The 21,002-nt window shown below is 38.7% G+C and overlaps 1 protein-coding gene across 9 annotated transcripts in view; it reads left to right on the top strand.

Annotated features, from left to right (window-relative positions):
- Nucleotides 1–18,152, top strand: part of RASGEF1B (RasGEF domain family member 1B) — a 550,562-nt gene extending 532,410 nt beyond the window's left edge. For all 9 annotated transcript variants that reach the window (XM_077882673.1, XM_077882674.1, XM_077882675.1 and 6 more), the window contains 10 exons: nucleotides 2,101–2,313; nucleotides 2,800–2,874; nucleotides 4,234–4,329; nucleotides 4,451–4,553; nucleotides 5,631–5,710; nucleotides 7,016–7,111; nucleotides 12,508–12,603; nucleotides 12,946–13,069; nucleotides 14,248–14,320; nucleotides 16,773–18,152. In XM_077882673.1, coding sequence (XP_077738799.1) covers nucleotides 2,101–2,313; nucleotides 2,800–2,874; nucleotides 4,234–4,329; nucleotides 4,451–4,553; nucleotides 5,631–5,710; nucleotides 7,016–7,111; nucleotides 12,508–12,603; nucleotides 12,946–13,069; nucleotides 14,248–14,320; nucleotides 16,773–16,797 — 981 coding nt within the window. In that variant the 3' untranslated portion in view covers nucleotides 16,798–18,152. The remainder of the gene's footprint in view (nucleotides 1–2,100; nucleotides 2,314–2,799; nucleotides 2,875–4,233; nucleotides 4,330–4,450; nucleotides 4,554–5,630; nucleotides 5,711–7,015; nucleotides 7,112–12,507; nucleotides 12,604–12,945; nucleotides 13,070–14,247; nucleotides 14,321–16,772) is intronic.
- The last annotated feature ends 2,850 nt before the right edge of the window (nucleotides 18,153–21,002 follow it).

Genomic DNA, 21,002 nt, shown 5'->3' with positions numbered 1-21,002 from the left:
CTCTAAAAAAGCATTTTTTAAAATGTAGAATAAGAATCTCTCACCAGATATGCCTGTAGAGCATTGATTTTGATGCTTTGCTATACTAGAATCACCTGGAAATATTTATTATGACATTTGGGACAGGGGACTGAAGAAACCATTTTAAGTCCATAGATTTTTAATGTAACTAAAGATGATGAAAGGGATATAAGGACAAGGGATTTGTTTTATTTTTATTTATTGTTTTTATTGAGGTGTGATTGGCATATAACATTATATTAGTTTCCGGTGTACAACATAATGATTTGATATTTGTATATATTATGATCACAGTAAGTCTTACTAATATCTATTACCACACATAGTTACAGAATTTTTTCCCTTGTGTTGAGAACTTTAAGATTCATTCTTTTAGTAAGCCTCAAAGATGCAACACATTATTATTAACAATAGTCACCATGCTATGATTACATTCCCAGGACTTACTTATTTTATGGTTAGCAGTTTGTATCTTTTGACCACCTTCACCTGTTTTACCCATCTCCTGTCCCCTACTTCACCCCACCACGAGGGTTTTAAAATTCAGTGCTGATCTCCTTCATATTCCAAAGAAAAAGACATTTTCTTTGAGTGACAGTCTTGTTTCCAAATAGCATCTCCTAAACCGATAATCGTAATGCTGTGTGGAAAATAGGTTTTTTTGAAGGTTAACACGTTTTAAACACTTAAGTATTTCATTAATGATTTAGGGTAGGCTGTGAATATATAGAGAAAAAAAGGTCATCTAATGGACCAGTTTAAAGAACTGAGTAGAATATGTGCCAGACAAGTAATGAAAAAGAAAAGAAAAAGAAGGCTATATATGCTTTTCTGCCTTAACTAAGTAAGAATTGATCATTTCCAGATGCATTTGTAATTTGCCTTAAGTATGCAAATGTCTAGTCATTTGAGTTTTTGTAATTTGCTTGGGTAAGCCAAATTACCTCTGTAAAATAATATGGTTCTTATACTTGTAGGTAAGATGCCGTTCAGTTTTCAAACAATCTCAAAGTATTACTGTGTAGTACCTTTTAAAAAGGGGCTGACTAAGCAGGGAGCATAACCATAGATCTTTCTATATCTAAGTTCACTGGGACTGTCCTCCTTTGGAGCTGTTCACTTAAGGACCATGTTAGCATGTGTGCCTTTCTCAGGTAATTTACCTGCAAGGACGATTGTTGTTTGTTTAGCAGTTTGGGGCTAGAAAAGGAGGAATAAAAGAACACCATAACTTATGATAAGAGTACCCAAGGGATGGATTGATTGCTATTTCTTTAACTTAATGAGTGTTGTAAAAAGTCAAGAAATTTATCTCTAATACCTGAACTGCTTTTAAATCCAATTTATCTTAAGTGTTGTGGTCGTAGCATAATGCAGTAGCAAACAAGGTGGCATCTGGTAATAGCATTATGAGTAGAATTGCCACGTGGAAGAGTATGGTTGGTTGCAAATATTAGCACTGACTCATAATATGAGAGAGAAATGGACGTGAGTCAAATAGAGGTCAGATACCAAAAATGAATATCCACTGCTTCCTTGTGAGAACCCATGTTACACATGGAAGTCGGGAAGGTGGTTGGGGGATGAGTAGGAAGTAATAGTATTTTCTGTCAGGTTGGTGTCCGTGCTTGTAGACTAATGAGACTGGGCATAAGAGGAGTGGGAAAATCAAGAAGGTGACTCCAAAGAAAAAGTGTTAGGAAGAGGATGCTCTGAGTTGAGATCAATGTATTTTAACCTACCAAAAATAAAGCAGTACCTTCCTATGCCAGCCCAGAGAGCAGTTAGTTCTGAGTAGTAGCTAATCTAAAGGGTCATTGTGGGGTTTTCGTGGTTCAACTTGAATTATACTTGCAAGAGCAGCCTGAGAAAAAGAGCTAAATTTTACAAGTCTGAAAAACACCTTATGTGTTACATGTCTCTCTGAAACTATTAGGGCTAGGCTGAGTCGTCCTGTAACTGCCCTGGTGTTTCTCCAACATCCAGATAAAAGCACTTAGTACAGAGACTCTGAGTTTGCATAGTGGTGAACGTAGACATGCAGAGTGAGGATGTAATCCTTTGCTTATTCCCTGGCAGACATATAGGAAGAATGTCCAGCAGATGATCCAGTGTCTAATCCGCAAACTTGCTGCACTCAGCCAGTACGAGGAAGTCCTGGCAAAAATCAGCTCCACGTCTACAGATCGGCTCACGGTTCTCAAGACCAAGCCACAGTCCATACAAAGGGACATCATTACTGTCTGCAGTGACCCTTACACTTTGGCTCAGCAGCTGACTCACATAGAGCTGGTATGGTCATTGTCATCCTTGACCTTCGCAACCACAGATCTGCTTTGCTGTGGCAACCACACAAGTTGTTTATCGGTAGTAAATGTCACAAGGGATTCTATTAGAATAATCCAAATGGGAAATAATATGTGAAATACCTAAAATATGTTTTGCTTAGACATTTGAATATGAACGTTTCTGACATTCTGGGAATTCACTTTAAAATAAACACTAGTACACAAGACTGGAGGGCAAATTTATTGACCTACCTCATCTTCCTCCTCTACTTTTCCGTAACTTGCTCAGCCTTTCACTATGTCATATAGCATTGTCTTACGCAGAAAATCACCTCTGCTCAGATCTTGAAGATGATGACAGTATTTAAGATTAAAGCGTCATTTTATAAGCTGCATAAAAAAGGAGGGGTAGTGCCAAGTCAGCAGAAGGAATTGACGGTCTATTTCTTCTCATTTTCTTTAATACTGTTGACCTGGTTTTGTGTTTCAGGAGAGGCTCAATTATATTGGGCCAGAAGAATTTGTTCAGGCGTTTGTACAGAAGGACCCTTTGGACAATGACAAGGTAATCAGCCTACCTACATAGGGGTCAGCCTTGAAAATGGAAATGGAATTTCTCAGCCTGTGAGAGTGGGTACCAGAAGCAGAAATTGGAATTATTTTGTCTTAGGTTTTAAAATCAGAAAAAATTTTTTTCACTAGCCACATCTGATTCATTTCCGTTTTCTTAAGCCAGATCTTCAAGTGCCATCACTGTATTCCTACCCTATCACAAACTTTCAGCGTCTTCTTCCTCCTTCTTGGGAAATTTAATAAGCAAATAGATGCAGGATTTGTGGTGATGAAGGCAGAAGATAAAAGCATAATGGTTTTAGCAGGTGAAGTCAGAAAAAATACAAGAGAATGTTCTGCTCGTGATTCAACAATAATGAGCAGTAAAGACAGGATGCATACACATCCAGCGTGCTGAGTAAAGGTCTCTGCTGCTTTGCCTCTCTCTCTCTCTCTTTTTTTTTTAAGGGTAAATCCCTCATGACAAGTTTATTGCCTGAGTGAAGCCCACATGTAAAGTAAATAACACTGGGCATGAACTATAAAATTGGTGAACATACAAGAATTTTTTCCCCCAGTGACCTCCAGAAGCATCTTGAGTTGTTAGGCAAAGACTGTATCAACCACTAATGAAAGCCCCCCTTTGGGAGTTAGGGGTAACAGCTGTTTTCCGGCCTAAGAATAGCTTCCCTCAGTACAGGAAGCAAGGGTTAGGTTTTGCAGTAGAAGGCTAGTGGACTTTTTTGTTTGTTAGTTTCTTCTGGAAGGAAGAAAAGAGGGGTGTAATTAACCTGTTCAAGCTTGGCCTTGAAGTCCAAGATGAGCTTAACTCCTTTTGCTTTTGAATAATGTGTCATTCACCAGACTAAAGACTGTGATGTCATAGACTTCCATTTACCTTCCTTGGCAGATATTTAGTTTCTTGCTACATGATGCTCCAGAATCTTTAATTTTAAAAGAAAATGTCCTAGTCCCCTGCTCTCTCAGCTGCTTCTTGCTTTGTTGCTAACAGTTGGCATTCATACCCCATTAATCAGTCAAGATTGTTTTAGAACTTAGCCCAAACCCTTTGAATGATGCTTCTGAGGACAGTTCCCCCCGAGAGTAACTTAGTTTCCTGGGAGGGAAGGATACCATTTGGAATGCATCAGAGTACACTTCTAGACCTTATGGGTTTCACTGGACTGTACCAAGAGATTGTGATATTTCTGTAAAGGGAGTCCAGAATGTTAGTGATTTTCTCTTTCTCTGTTTCCGTCCCCTTGTCTTAGAAAGCTGTCTTGCTCCATAAAGGCCCATGTCTGACAAAAATGAGAGCCTAATTCACCCATTTTTGTCTCTAACTCCTCTGCTCACTTTGCTCTCTCTGTAGAGTTGCTACAGTGAACGGAAGAAAACACGAAACTTAGAGGCTTATGTGGAATGGTTCAATCGCCTCAGCTACTTGGTTGCCACGGAAATCTGTATGGTGAGAAAATGAATTCTCTCTTTCTCCTCACTCTCTCTATTATTTTTTCATATACTTATTTTACAGCTCTTGGTCTCCATGTTGGGTCACTGTCCTCTTTTTTCTCCCCTTTTCTATACAGCCTGTAAAGAAGAAGCACCGAGCAAGAATGATCGAGTATTTCATTGACGTAGCTCGGGAATGTTTTAACATTGGCAACTTCAATTCCTTGATGGCAATAATCTGTAAGTGTTTTCTGGAAGATATGTGTCCTTTGTTTTTATAGGTCCTGGTGAAATGTGCCCTCTAAAAATTTACATTTAGTACAGTTTTATTAATGAAAACTCTTACTTTTTAAATTCTGAATTGTTTTAGAATGTTCAGAATGCTTTACTTTTTTTCAGAATGCTTTAAATATCAAAGTTATACAAGTGTGTATACTCTTTTTTAACTATATGAGCATTCATGGAATGCATTCAGTGAGTTTGTCTTTCTGTAGGTAACAGAAGATTACTTAATTTTCTCCCTTATATGATTAAGAAAATATAAGACAAGCCATGTCATGGGAGAAAGCATTTGTAGTACATATAGCTGAAAAAGAACTTATATCCAGACTCTATAAAGGACCCAATGAATCAATAATGAGAAGACAAATAATTCAATGAAAAAAAAGGACAGATACTTGGATACTTCAGAAAAATATAATTTCGTATACTTATTTTCTATAATATATAGATATGTGATATTTATAATAATATCTTATATGAAAACACACTACATCATTAGTCATCAGAGAAATACAAATTAAAATCACAGTGTAAAACCATTTCACATACTGAAATAACTGAAATTAAAAGGACTGGTTGAACCCAATATTGGCGAGGATGAAGAACAAAAGGAATTCTCATATATTATTGATAGGAGTATGGAATATGGTATTTGTGCTGTGGAAAGCTAGAAGTTTCTTTTTTAATAATAAATTTATTTTTTATTGGTGTTTAATTTGCCAACATATAGAATAACACCCAGTGCTCATCCCATCAAGTGCCCCCCTCAGTGCCCGTCACCCATTCACCCCCACCCCCCGCCCTCCTCCCCTTCCACCACCCCTAGTTCGTTTCCCAGAGTTAGGAGTCTTCATGTTCTGTCTCCCTTTCTGATATTTCCCACACATTTCTTCTCCCTTCCCTTCTATTTGGACGTTTTTTTATTAAGGTAACTTATTTACACTTAGTAATGAGCACTTTTTTAGAGAATAATTTCAGATGACTTATTTGTCCGTTTCAACTTTTTCTCTCCCCCACTCCATTTTAAATGGGAAGCTGGCATGAACATGAGCCCAGTCTCTCGACTGAAAAAAACATGGGCCAAAGTGAAGACTGCAAAGTTTGATGTTCTTGAGGTATGTGAAGCTGATGCCTTGCTGTTAACATTTTACCCCCAGAAAGTGGAATTCTTCTATGTCAGCTTGCCTCTTAATCAGGAAACACTGAAGAGAAAGCCCATCTCTCCTTACAGACACGGGGAATGGAAGGGGGTTAGCATTGGACGAGGGAGAATAAATCAGTTGTAGACCGGCCCTTTCATAGGCAGAGGTGTCCATTTTGGGGTGAATTGACTGAGGAAGTGGTGACCTGTCTGTTACATCCCATTATTTGCCAGGTTGGAATTTGGATCCTGAACCATTGGGAGTGCTACTTCAGTGTTGGCCTACTAATTTCATTTATTTACAGTGTCCCAGGGGAAGAGTTCCCATCCCTGTAGATATACTAATTCACCATCCTTTCAGCAAATTTTACTAACCTGTGCAGAAGCTGTTCTAGTGTAATTCTGAGGATAGTAAGAATTATACGCAAAGGCATTTGTGTTTGGGTCATATTAATGTCATTATTACTTTGGCATGTTGGTGTTTTGAATCAGCTGTCTTTGGAGATAATGTAAAAAATGTTCTTTCCTACGTCTTCATCCAAACTGGGAAGTATCACTGGATATATTGCATTATGCTTTTATTTATATTACCTAATAAATTTCTGTTCCTTCTTATAAGATAGTATGCTTCAGTTATTTGTAAAATATTTATTAGCAAATGCAAAGAGCAAGGTCACTACAAAGGGTTGGATCACCATGCATGACTAACCATTAACCGATCCATTAACCTTCAGATGAAACCTAGAACTAGTTTCTCATGCCGATGTTTGATTCTCTGTTATCAGTTTTAAGTCTAATCTCAACAGTGAACCTGGAAAGAATTTGGTCTAGGTTTGACATTACTGGAGCTGACATCAGCTTATTTAAATGAACCAAAACTCAGCAAAGAAAACATTTGTGTTCTGATGTATTTTATGCCTACATGTGTGTGTGAGAGGGGTAAATCCTATCCTTAATGAGTTCTCTCGCCTCCTGCAATTTTTAAAAAAGATTTATTTATTTATTTGTTTGTTTTAGAGAGAAAGAGAATAGCAGTGGGAAGGGGCAGAGGGTGAGGGAGAGAGAAATCTAGCCAGGCCATGGAGCCCTACACAGGGCTTAGTCTCATGACTTTGAGATCAGGGTTTGAGCTGAAACCAAGAGTCCGGGGCTTAACCAGCTGTGTCATCCAGATGCCCCTAGCCTATTGCAATTTTTAATGTAGTATTAAAAGTATGATCTTACCAACTTTCTGCCACTGAGAAATAAATGATTAATACTCTTTTCTCTCTGTGGACAGCATCAGATGGACCCTTCAAGTAATTTCTACAATTACCGGACAGCTCTTCGTGGGGCAGCACAAAGGTCTTTAACTGCTCACAGCAGCAGAGAGAAGGTATGTGCATAAAGGGGTTTTTATTCATGGCAGAGTTGCCATGTATTGCATTGAAATGCAGCATGAACTATTTCACTGAGCTGCGTTTACCTGTTCAGACCTAAGAGACAAGTTGATACACTATAGAAATATTGATGCCTTGCCACATAGAGAAGGAGAGTGCTAAAGGAAGGTACCATGTTGTTATCCATTATAAATGGATATTACTGTGTTATTATTGCATTATTTAAATGATCATTTTGTAATATGTCTCAGTTGTTTCTCAAGCAATAAATTAAGTCATATGTTAAGATGACTGATAACATTAGAGTAATCTGATTTAATGGAAAATAAACATTTCAGTTCTGCACCAGACAGCTGATTTAGTGTAGCCTTTTTTTCTTAAAAGAATTAGCTTATCTCCCATGGTTAAGTCATTTATTTTCAGAAAGTAGGTTAGTTGCTGTAGCATTAGGCCTGCTGTTACTAATTGGATATGTGGGTGGTAGAAAAAGTACAGGGATGATGTCTGAGAAATTAATGGTCCTTACTCTATCTACTCTCCCCGTAAACAATTTAATACTCTCCTGGATCTCTCATACCCTCGACTCTGAGGGTCCTTTCCTGGCCCATGTCAGTGTCCTATATCCTTATGTGAAAAGGAAAAGTCATTTTGACATTTAGAGATCATGTTATTTGCAAAGTAAATACCTGGTTATGGTAAATGGGGTGATGAAGTTGTTTGATAAGAGTTATTTTTTGTTCAGGTTCTATCCATCTTTTTTTTTTTTTTTAAGATTTATTTATTTATTTGTTCAGAGAGAGCGAAAGAGAGGCAGAGACACAGGCAGAGAGAGAAGCAGGCTCCATGCAGGGAGCCCGACGTGGGATTCGATCCCGGGTCTCTAGGATCACACCCCGGGCTGCAGGCGGCACTAAACCGCTGCGCCACCAGGGCTGCCCTCTATCCATCTTTTAAATGAAACTGTATCTTCCACAAATTTTTGGAAATGAGGGTAAAAAACATTTCAGGGCATCTCAGTCACTTCTGCAAAAAAAGCTTCAGCCTCAGTGATCTAAAATAAAAACAAACAAAAACTCCACCTTTTGAAAATGTTAAATTGGTTCTCAAGAAAAATCCAAAATATTAGTGCTGAGAACATTTGAGAGATACTATAAATACGTTATTATTATTATTTTTTAATAAAGAGGCAAAGTCAGGGAAGAGATGAGGCAGGGTAACTATCTCAATTCAGCCGACAGGGTGTACCAGCTTCGAAATTTTACTTGCTCAAGTATCAGCACTCCTGTGACAAGACTGAAAAAAAAAATCAAATCAGAAGTTTCTTAAGCTTCAGAAAATCAGCACATGGGGTGCCATCTGCATCCTCTCACTCCCATCCCAGTTGAATGCAAGGCTGTCTCTGCAGGACCCTCTGGGGGAGCCAGGAAGCTTTAGAATCCTATCTCTAGCAGGGGGTTGGAGCCCTGGCCAAAGTCCTTCTGAAGAAGTCCAGCTCCCCAGAGAGACTATACTTGTGGGACTCTAAATAGCTTTTTCCAGAAAACAGTCCAAAGTATTTACCCTTTACATCATTTAATAAATTCTGTCCACTTTCATTTTGTTGGTTTTTTTCCTTTTTAAAGATTTTATTTATTTATTCATGAGAGACACACACAGAGCGAGAGAGAGACAGAGAGAGACAGAGAGGCAGAGACACAGGCAGAGGGAGAAGCAGGCTCCATGCAGGGAGCCTGACGTGGGACTCAATCTCAGGACTCTAGGATCATGTCCTGGCCTGAAGACAGACACTCAACCACTGAGCCACCCAGGCATCCCTTGGTTGTTGTTGTTTTTTTTTTTTTTTTTTTTTAAACCAGTTCTCTGTGAGCATATAAATTGTACTCTCTAGTTCATAAAACAAATGAAATCACCATCATTAAAAGAAATGCCATTTCTTTCTCACATTTGGTCTCAAAGGCTTTGAATGAAAACATTTCTGGGTAACATGCATCTTTTATGCAAGAGATTTGGGTTTAATTTCCCTTTTTTGAAGTGAGGATAAACTCTCTTTATTCCTAAGTAATTTAAAAATCTCCTTATCTTCATTACAGGATTCGGGTAATGGCTTCTTTAATATTCTTTCAAATTGTCAAAGTTTATGTGGCCAAGGTGGCACATCTCTAGGTACCATATCCTAGAACAAATCACTTCTGTCTTCTACACAGAGGCCCTTAAATGATCTTTAAATAACTATTTTTCCTGTGGGTACTTGTGCCTCCAGGTTTTTAACCATTTCTCATATGATTACATGGTTTTAAATCCTTTTACTGTTCCATTTATGTTTGTGAGGACTTGTTCCTGCTTAACAGCATTTATTTCTAGGTTTGAAACTGATAATGCCTGTAAGGTATATTTGCCAAGTCCCTGAATTAAGAATATTTTGAAAGGGGGGTACCTGGCTGGCTCAGTTGGTGAAGCATGCTTATGACTCTTGATCTAGGGGTCATGGGTTCAAGCCCCAGATTGAGGACAGAGATTACTTAAAAAAATAAAATCTTAAAAAAAAGAATATTTTGAAAGGGAATTAGAAAACATTATTACCTGAGAAGTTCTCCTATTAAAGACATCATTGGCAGGACCTCCCAGAGACCAGACTTTTGCTCCCTCCTATTGGTAACCCATACATCCACCGTGGTGCCTGGAAATCCAAAGTCCTTATAATCTCCTGATTTTTATTATGTTAGATTTGTTGTAGGGGCTGCAGATGTGTAGAGAACTATTGATGAGTAAATTAAAAGTTGAAAAGCCTATGAGACTTCTTTTTGGCATATGGGCATAAGGAACAGAATGGAAGGAAGGTTACTTATATATATATTTCTATATTCTTGGAAGAGTGATTCAAACCATTAGTGGATCAGTCCAGCAATTCAACTTTTGGCTATTTATCCAAAGAAAAAGATCTCTGCACCCCTGTGTTTATTGCAGCATGATTTACAATAGCCAAGACATAGAAGCAACCTGAGTGTCTACTGATGAATGAATGGATAAATTGTGGTACAGATACACAATGGAATATTATTCAACCATAAAAAAGAATGAAATCTTGCCACTTGTGACAACATATAAATGAACCTCAAGGCCATTATGCTAAATTAAATAAGTCAGACAAAGACAAATACCAGATGATCGCTCTTAGGTGTGAAGTTTCTGTCTCTCTCTCTATATATAGGATCATCTTGGAGGCACCATGAATGTGAATATTACATAAAGCATAGCCTCTGTGCCTCAGCTAGAGGCACATGACCTGGAGTTATGAAATGTTTAAATATCAATGTGAGACAGAATGGTCAGCACCACTTGAATCTCACACACCCAGTACTGAGAATAAAACGAGAAAGTTCTTACTTAAAAACTGTTACACTATGCAAGTACAATATCGTGATTGTAACTTAGTATTCATTTCCCTTGTGGTGATATATCCTCATTATCTTTCAAGTACATTAATAATATCTTTCCCTTTTTAAGGGCCCCATTGGTTTTTGGGGAGTGCTTAACTGAGGTCAGAGCTGTATTTAATGTAATGCTCACCACAATTTGGTGAGGTAGCTATTGTTGTTCCCATCTTAAGGGGAGGAAACTAGACTTTCTTAGTATGTTAGACTTACACCAGGGCAAACTTTTCCCCCTTAAGGGCCAGATCATAAGTATGTTAGGCTTTGTGGGCCATACGGCCTCTCGTTCAACTACTCAGCTCTGACATAGACAACACGTAGATGAAAGAGTGAGTATGGCTCTTTTTCAGGAAAGCTGTCTGGCCACTATAAGTTAATTTCCTGTAATTTTCATGCTCATGAAGTATTATTTTGATTTTTTTTTTTCCTAGCCATTTCAAAGTGTTAAATGCATGGCTCCTGGGGTATACTAAAACAAGTGATGGGCCTGGGTGGGGCTGCAGGCCACCGTTAATAGACTCCTGACTTGTACTGCCAGTCAATTGTGGGGCCATATTTTAAGCTGAGTTTTGATGGACTCCAAAACACAGGCTTCCCCATTGGAGGAACAAGGTCCAGGCATGCATTGTCATTGTTACCGTGGCTGTTTAGTCCTAAAATAATAGAGGATTAGCCAGTAATATTTGAAGGAGAAGGTAATGAGGGGGATTTTACCAATTCAGCTTGAGAGACTTCTGCAGACAATACCAACTGCCGTCAAAACCGCAGATTCACTTTGGCTTTTCCAGCGACCAGTGGCATAAAAAAAAACCAAAACTTGTTTTTTTCAATAACTTCCGGGAAAATCTGAATTTATATAGAAGTAAAAATTGATACTTCATATTTTTATGCATGAGCCCAAATGTATGTTTTCCAGACCTCTCATTCATTAAGTGTAGATGTACCACCCAGTGAGTCATCAGCTTAGGGAAACTTCAAAAACCTGCTCTTGGGTAAACAACAGGGCCAGTAACTTGTGTTTGGAGTGTTATTTGCACTGTAGCAAATTTAAAAGCTTCAAAAATTTGTTGGCATTTGAGGAAAGGTGGAAGTTACCATGTCTGAGCTTTGTTCTTTGTTCATTATGGGGCTTAGTAAGATTTAGGATAATTTCTTAGAGATTATTATTTTAAATTAATTAATGAAATACCACCTCATCAAATTAAAGACCCGAGGCAGGAAAGTCCTACCAGAGGCTTATTGTTTTTCAAACAACCATTAATTCTAATTTACACATTTATATTCCTCCTTCACTTGGACACATCTCACAATATATTGTGCAAGGTACTGCTTAAGTGATTTCCCATGAGAACAGGTGCCTACTTGTTCAGTCTTATGAAGGCCAGGTTTACCCAATAGGAAGTTTGCAGCAACTATTACCTAGAACCCTGAGCTTTCACATTATCTTGAACAATGTCTTCAAGGGTAAAATGTTCATCCGAAAAGAAATACACCTAAAATGTAGAAGTCTAAATGATATAACAGTACAGATTCTAGTGGGGAGATCTTAAAATCTTCATACCTGTCATGACAGGTATTCTGTTGATACGTAGCTCCAACTAAGAGGTTGCTGAATGAAAAGCAAGAGTTCTTTTAGATCTTCTTCCATTGATTACAGCTAGAACTTTTAGATTTATTATATGCTGTTGCAGTGGGGAAAACTGCAGAAGCTACATGAAGCCACTCACCTCCTAATGCCTGTTACCTTTGCTAGGTTTTGGTTATTAATAGCATTTGCATCTTTAGCAAAATTACCTAACGGAGGAAACTGCTATCATGGTTGGTGAACAAAACACTGTATCTTAATTCATTGTAGCCTTTTATGTAATCCAGAACTAATGTTGTTCCTGAATTTCTTGTAATGTTTGATGAGAGACTGCATATTCGTTTGCAAGCAAACCAAAATCTTTTGTTTTCTCTAGATTGTGATACCGTTCTTCAGTCTTTTAATCAAAGATATTTATTTCCTCAATGAGGGCTGTGCTAACCGCCTTCCAAATGGCCACGTCAACTTTGAGGTAAGGATAGGTTGTAAGAATCTGAGCACAGAGAGGGCCCTTCCTCTCCCAGGCCAGGCAGCCTAAGCAGATTCTGAAGTTCTGTAACTAAGTTTTCTCTTTCTCTGTTGTTTTTTAAGAAAATAACAATACTGAGTAGAATAAATTAGCTGCAACATTATTATTAATTATTATCCAGAGTTTCTTGAGTAAATTTTTTTTTCCTGTTCCTCACAAATACCTATGGCTAGTTTTTTATTAAATTAAGGAAATTACATAGTTCAGTTGATTAGAAGTCAGAGGGAAACATTAAACGGAATGCTCATGATTTTTTATGGCTGCTTTTAAATTCTTTTTTCTTAGAAATTTTGGGAACTGGCCAAACAAGTGAGTGAATTCATGACATGGAAGCAGGTCGAGTGCCCATTTGAGAGGGACCGGAAGATCTTGCAGTATCTGCTCACGGTACCAGTCTTCAGTGAAGATGGTAAGTGAGCCTTCTAGCTGGAGCTGCCACCAGCGTCCAAAAGCCCTGCCATTAGGACATTGCTGTAAACATTCCCGGTGCCTGGTTCCTCATATCACATGAGGCCTGTCTTCTGACCTTTTCCTTCTTAAGAGTTTTCTGTTGCACAGAAAACTATATGGTTTATCCCTAAAATATTTCTCAGGCACTCACTTTCCAGCCATAAATCGATTATTTCTGTGTTTAAACCTTCTTTATAATACCAGAGCTAGAGAACGTCAGGCACAAATGGAAAGATTTTGAAGGATTTTATTTTTCCCCTTGTTTGGACTTGTTTTGTTGGAGAAAAAGGGCATTTTGTTTGTGGTATGTTGATATTAAAAGTAATTTGAAAAAAAACAAAAAAACTAGTTAGTTGGTACCTGTTGCTATTTGAAAAAGTAGCTGAAAATCTTGACCTGTTAAAATATTAAGGAATTTGAGGCAGAAACAGTGATTGTCCATACTGAGAAAAATTGATGAGAAGAGAGTTAAAGTTTGTAAAAGATTTAGGGATTTATTCCTTTGATCTTTTATATCCTAGTATTCTAGAAATCAATAGTATTATTAAATAACAATGTCTCATAATAGATTGAAAGCATTTGTAATAATGACTGAAGTGCATTTGCATTAATATTACCCATTTCAGAGGGGGCTTGGTTGTTATTAACCTCTCCTAAAAGGATTAATACCGAGCTCTTAAAATCTTTGAATGAAATTCTTTTAGATTTAAAAATAGGGAGAAAATATTAGAAGAATGAGGCCTAAAAAATCTGGCTTTTTAGTTACGAAAGGTTTTTTAAAAATCAAGGCTATCAGGAAAGAATGCCCCTCCCCACCCCTTCTTCACAGAGAACATAAATGTGAGCGTAGATAGCATCATGTGGCTTGCATTTGTAAGCTATTTCCCCACATAAACTGTTAGTTAATTAAGTGCTCTTTTGGCCTAGAGGCCCTTGGGTTTTTGTTGAGATGGTCAATCAGGCAAAGTGATATTTTGTGTTCTTAATGAAACTATGATGCTTCTCAGTTGTAATTGGATATTTTAAAGAGTTTCACTTTAGGGTTTAGCTCATGTTAAACAGGAGATGGATGGTGGTGGGTAATATACCAGGAGAAGGCCTCAGGGTTAATGCATTCTTAATTTTGGTTGATTGTAGCGCTCTACTTGGCTTCCTATGAGAGTGAGGGACCTGAAAACCATATAGAGAAAGACAGATGGAAGTCCTTAAGGTAAGTCTCCAGGCTGCTTATTGCCATGCTGATCGATGGGCCATGTTGGACTTACTTGAGGAAAGCCACATGCTTTCTGTAGGAAGTCCTTCCCTGTGTGTTCCAAGTTTTCTCTGTTCCTTATGTCTTGCCACCTGAATCTTTGTGGCTTAGAATCCTCATTGCCATCATTCAGTTTTATCGCCTTTCACTTTTTTACACTGTCATATATACAGTGACTCTGCTCTCGTTTCTTTCTCCCATTATTTTTTGGAGTCAGGAACTGAAATTACCCCATGGTATGTATGGTAGAAAGAACACTGACTCATTGTCTTCATCTAAAAGATAACAAGTTCAGACTCTATTTATGAATAGTTCTAACACTAATATTTTATTTGACCTGCGATAAAAGAGACCCAAGTGCCAGTAGGTTCAGTAAATCTGAGTGTGTCACTCTCTTGACAACTGGGTCTTGGTCCCTTCTTTGGTTTGAGAGAAAGAAGTTGAAATTTTTTTTTTTTTAAGATTTACTTATTTGGGAGGGTGGGTAGAGGAAGAGAATCCCAAGCAGACTCTGTGCTGAGCATAGAGCCCAATGTAGGACTTGGTCTCACGACCCTGAGATCATGACCTGAGTGGTAATTAGGAATCAGATGCTTGACCAACTGAGCCACCAGGTGACCCAGAAGTTGGGACTTTAAACATAATCCAGAATCTATTCAAATTTAAAAATTGTGTTAATTTATTGGTATTTTCAAACGTATTTTCAAAAAAACAAGGATAGGTAAATACATATTTTAACCATTTAAGATATTTATTTTAATAGGTAAAATAGCCCAGGATATAGTAATCATATAATCAAAATTGCTCTATTTGTATTTCTACTAAGAGACTCTGGGGACATACGCCTTTTTATATCAGAGTGGGCAAACACTTTTCTCTTCTTCCCAAAGTCATTTGGGAGTCTTCCCATATCTCTATGTACCATACACAGAATATACAATAACAGTTAACATTCGATGGGTTGAAATGTGACTAGAGACTTTAGTGGAGGATTTAGAAATGTGAAGTGAAAAAGAGAGTGCCCTGTATTGGCTTAAATTCAGACACAAATCCATGAGTCTGTCCACAGTTGTACTCAAAAGTGTTCAGTAATAATGCTTCTGATAAGCATTCATTGAGGGAGTAGCCCAGGCACAAATAGAATGGTATACATGGAAATACGTATATGAATACAATGAAGATGTATTCTTGATGTAACAGACTAGTTTACACACGAAAATTGTTTTTAAGAAGGCTTGAAGAACAAACTCTCCTTTGAGTCTGGGTGTAAGCCAAGTACTCCGCCCTTTCCATGTCCTATGTAATCTCAAGGCCTCACTCCAATGTCTTCTCCTTCCTGACCCATATCTCCTTCCTGACCCATATCTCCCCAGGAGTCTAAGGCAGTTCTCTTCTGTTACAAACATGTCGGTTTGTAGTGCATTCTACTACAGTGTAACCCTCTTGAGGGCAAGCAAGGGGTCTTTCATGTCTGCCACATCACTGAACATGTGTACCTGCCATGCTGGGGAATGATGTTGGGTTCCTGCAGGAGTTGACCAAAGCATAGCAATCACCAAGAGGATAAAGAAGAGAAAATAGGCTATGATCATTTGTAAAACCACCTGTGTTAAGTAGATACAGAGACTAATTATTCTAGAATGATGCTACCTACCTGAAATGTGTATGTACATTAACTTTGAAGGCATTTGATAATTTTCCATAGACCCTTTTCGTGCTGGCCCTCGTGCCATTCATTCAGACACTTAGGCTCAACAGTAACAATGACAGCTACACCTCTGAGGGTAGACACCTCTCTGGTCATTGGCTATTTTAAATGCTCTCAATGAACATGGAATTTGAAGGTGCTTTTATTTACTGAGTAAGTCCATCTGTGATAAGACCAGTGCAGACGTAAAAGCTTTTTATAATTAATGACTTGCTTGTCTTGTTTTTGTTTTGATATAAAGCCACTCAAAATAAAGATTTACCTATAAACAAAGCTTTTGCCGTCTCCTTAATAAATATTTATTTGAAGTGACTAGCAATCACTAGCACAAGAACCACAAGGACTTCAATGCTTAGTATTTTTCCTCCTTTTTTTTTTTTTAAAGAGAGAGAGAGAGAGCATGCATGAGCGGGTGGGGAGGGGGAGTGGAAGTAGTAGGGCAGAGGGAGAGGGAGAAAATCTCAGGCCAACTCCCTCCCTGCGCAGGGAGCCCTGTGTGGGACCGGAGATCATGACTTCAGCCAAACTCAGGAGTCACATGCTTAACCAACTGAGCCACCCAGGCACCTTCTTCTTCTTTTTAACTATCTGTAATCAAACTTAAGGCCTAGGAAAGGTGAAACTCGTATTAGGCAAGACATTTTAATCCTAACTGAAATAATCTACCACATTCGTTCTCATCCTGTCTTCTTTATTACTCAGGTCCAACCTCTTAGGCAGAGTGTAAGGAACGGGATGCTGACGGTCGCTGCTGCTGCTGCTGCTGCTGCTGTGTCATGCGCAGATCATGACATGAGGGGCTGGCCTGTTTTTTGGTGTCCAGTTCTACAAAATATCCTGCTAAGTCCCCACAAGCAAGCCCACTCAGGAGTAGATGGGGAACTTATTTCCTACAGCTGACAGATTGACTCGGATTTTGGGAGACGGAAATGTTCACTGAAGACACTTGAGAAAGAATCCTCTACAGATCCCGGCTCTGCACATGATTCATCGTCTGGAATTTCCATGTGAATCACAGCTCTGCACCTGGATGGAGCTTTCTTTTGTGTGCGTGTGTTTTTTATTTGGTTGAACATTTGCTGCTAATGGGACTTGCCCAGCTGAGTGCTGGCTCTTAGGAAGCCCATGTTTCTTTGTTAACTTAAATGAAAAAGGGAGAAGAGGGAGGGGAGAAAACCTTCCATGTAGATCCCACCTTCAGCTCCATGGTATTGCCAGGAGGGGTAAGACTGGTTGAATGCCGATTCTGGACTTCATTTCCCCTTAGTGTGTGCTGTGTTTTGAATTCCTCTCCTCCCTCTTCCTGCAAGATTTTGAGTTGGCTGCTGGTTAGCAAACTCCTTTTTACCCATATAAGTTATTTAATATAATGAAGCTCAACACTGTGGTAGGAAAATAGCCACTAGGAAAAAAAAGCAGAGTTTGTCATTAGACTACTTAACATTCTAGAAGGACTTTTTGTTTTCTCTGCCCTTTGAGCTGTTTACAACTGACCACTGTGTTCAACAGATGGATTTTTCAGTAGTTTTTTGTTATTGCTTAGTTTTCCATCATGCCTATTTTTTTTTCCTCTTGTAAATTTAAATTATCTGACTTTAAGGGTCTTGGAAAAACGCACAGCCTAATTACAATTTAATTTTTTGAACAGACTGTTATTTTTCATTACGTTTTGGAGTCTGTTGGTAACTAAACATGTGAACAAAGAAGAAATTGGAAAAGTTAGTCCCCCGCCTCCGCTCCACTGCAGCAGTGAATGAAAAGAAATGAAAAACATCTTGCTGTTAACTCAAAGGTCGATCTAATTGTGAAATAGTTCACCTTGTTAAACATCTCAATAAGTCTGTAGTTGCTCTGCAAGCAGCCATTATATTTATTTACTCTAGGAGAAACTGTAGAGTAGTAAACCATGCTAATGAAAAAAACAAAACATCGTGTTCAAAACAGAGATGTATTTGAGAACTTAATGACATGGTTTCAAAAAACAGAGCATGTATGTATGCTGCACGCCATCTCAGCAGACCTAAAATGTCTCCAAGTTGTCCCTTTACAACCATCAATATATTTTACACTCTGCGGCCAGGAGTTGTGGCGTCTCTCTTTTCTTTTATGGAAGGGGTTATTGGGGTGGGGGGCTATTATCAAAGTAATTCAACTCCTGTGACTGGCTAGGAGGGTGTCTGTCCTTGAGGAAGTAGCCTTGAGGAGTATGTGTGTGTGGACATTAATTTTCTAAAAATGGATCACAGCAAGCATTTAATAAATAGTACTTGCCAGGTACTTTGTAAGTGTTTAGCATAGATCACCATCCCCATTTTTTAGGTGTGGGAATAGACATCATCATCATTTGTTCAAGGTCCCATAGCAATTGAGAGGCCCAAAGATTTGAAGGAGGCCTTCTGATTCCAGAATCCAAGCTTTAAGCCAGACTGCCAAGCCTTCTCCAACTTTGGTATAACCTTTCACCTTGCAAACAGCCCAGGGATCTTGTTTAGGTGCAGATTTGGGTTCTGTAGGTCTCAGGTGATGGTCCTGGCATCTGCTGAGAGCAGGAAGGCACCCCATAATACTGCCGCCTTTCCCCGAGGAATGCCTCTCCCAGAGCTCTGTGCCCCTCTGTTGTTGCTGTGACAGCTGTGCTCTTTCGCATCCAACTGTCTACATCCAGGCTCCACTAACTCGGGGCTGCTGGCTAAGTCTGCCTGTTTCATAGGGCCCACAAGGTGACAATGGATGACAAAAAAAAGAAAAGGATAAAATTTTATGATTGGTGAAAATGATATGAAACTTAAATTTCAGTGGCCATAAGTGGAGTGGGACACGGCCACACTCGTCCATTCACACATTTTCTTGTGGCTGCTTTCTGCTGTAGTCTTGTGGTTGTGGCAGAGACTATATGGCCCGCAAAGCCTCAAATATCCACTCTCTGGCCCTTTACAGAAAGTTTGCTGACTGACCCCTGATCTAGAGTGGTCATTTTGAGCATTACGTAAATGAGTTTGCAAAGATGCTCTAAGGTCTCTGTTACAGCATTAGATACATAAACGTGGCTGCTGGAACAATTTTACTACAGCAGTATTAGGCTTAAAAATATGATTCTAAGTCTACTTAAACAAAAATTGTTCATGGAAAGAGTAGCCATTCTCATACATAGCCTCTTGTTTTAATATCTAGATAAATCGGGGGTTTAAACCCTATAGCTGACTGATCTGTGGAAATCATTGACTGTTCTCTTTGTGCCATGTATTTGGACTCCCCAGCAGGTTACAGACACATGTATAATTTATGTGGCTGGATGGACGCCTCAGTAAACATGGCATCAACAACACCAGGCTATGTCAGTCAGTAGATTTCGATTTAGGAGGTAATCTGTCCAGGCACGCCAGACATTCCAAAGAAGCAGCCTCTGAGCTGAGGCCTGGAGGGAGCCTCAGAACAACCTGGGTTTGGTAGGAAAAGATGAATATACCTTTCTCTATGGGGAAGTATCCCCTGTGTTTGCTGACAGGCTTGAGCTCCCCAGGGGTGGCCTGCCTTTCATCTCACGGAGAACAGTCACTGGCTGTGGTCATCTTACCTTTGTTTTTGAGGGTTTTTAGCTTTATCTCTTGACCTGGCTCTGGCACCCTTGCCCAATGCCTAACCCACCTTGTACTTCGCATGCTCCTTTATGTGCTTATCTTTTTCTAATTGACGCCCATAATATGCCTCCTGCACTTTGAATCTCAAGAAACCACAGCCTACCATTGGGAGCTGAGTTGCTAAACTATATAGGAATGTTGAACTGTAAATTATTAACATCCCCTACCTTCTTCTGGGGTACATTTTGTTTACTTTGTGACCTGCCTCAACAAAAGACACTGCCTGTCTCTATTCCAAACATATCTTACTATCCTGATGGAGAGTGCACAACTGGGGATTAATTCTCTTTTGGTGCTAAGGGTTCAAAGGAATTCCTAAATTCATTTCCTGGAGAAAAAAAATGTTAGTTACCTGGAAACTAGTAACGAAACATAAAAACTTCAAAGATATTCTGATAGCAACACTATCAGCTTTACCATTGAGATTTTTTTTAAGATTTTATTTTTAAGTAATCTATGTACCCAACATGGGGCTTGATTTACAACCCCAAGATCAAGAGTTGCACACTCAACCTAATGAACCAGCCAGGTGCCCCACCCTTAAGACATTTAAAAAGGAAAGATGTTTGCCAGATTTGAACTTCAAGAGTTGTAATAGAAAATTGAGGCACTTTCTGGACAAGTCAAAGCCGGAGTTTTTTTCTGGATTTGAATGATCAGATAATTCCCTCAATTGTCTGCTTCAAGTAATCAAGATCACCGACTCCACGAAATGCTAACAAAAGAGATGTTGAGATTTATGCATCCAAACCTAACAGGTTAGGGAATTTATTCAAAACTAGCAAATAAGGTTTGCTCCATGCAAAAAGACCACTGCCCTAATTCTATATTAAAGACCAACTTCTCCTAAAGGATGTATATATGTACTACTTTATTTAAACCTAACGCATTAAGGAAATTCCCAGGCAGGGAATTCCCTTTTTAGTTCTAGAAGCCTTGAACAGGCTTAATTCCCACTCTGAGAGCCTAAAAACCCTGCTTCATTTCTCTACGATTTGATCCAATCAGAGAAGAAACATCCAAATGTGTGTGATCATGTTCTGGATGGTACGAGAGATCTATCTTAGAATACTGTTGTTAGCACACTTCACTTTAAATGTGCACAGAATCCAGCATTTTTGGATTTCTAGGCAATGGTTTTTAGGTCATAATTTAGGGAATTAAAGAGAAAGAAGGGAACTGATATTTCTTAGAATCAAGAAGAAAATGATGTACTTCTTGAAGGGTGCCAAACCAATGGGTTTTCTACCATGAAATAAAGTTTGCATTCTTTCCCTTTCTACCTATGCTGCTT

This window comes from Canis aureus, chromosome 33 (genome assembly GCF_053574225.1).
Source record: "Canis aureus isolate CA01 chromosome 33, VMU_Caureus_v.1.0, whole genome shotgun sequence".
Lineage (NCBI taxonomy): Eukaryota > Metazoa > Chordata > Mammalia > Carnivora > Canidae > Canis > Canis aureus.
This window is presented reverse-complemented; position numbering and strand designations above follow the sequence as displayed.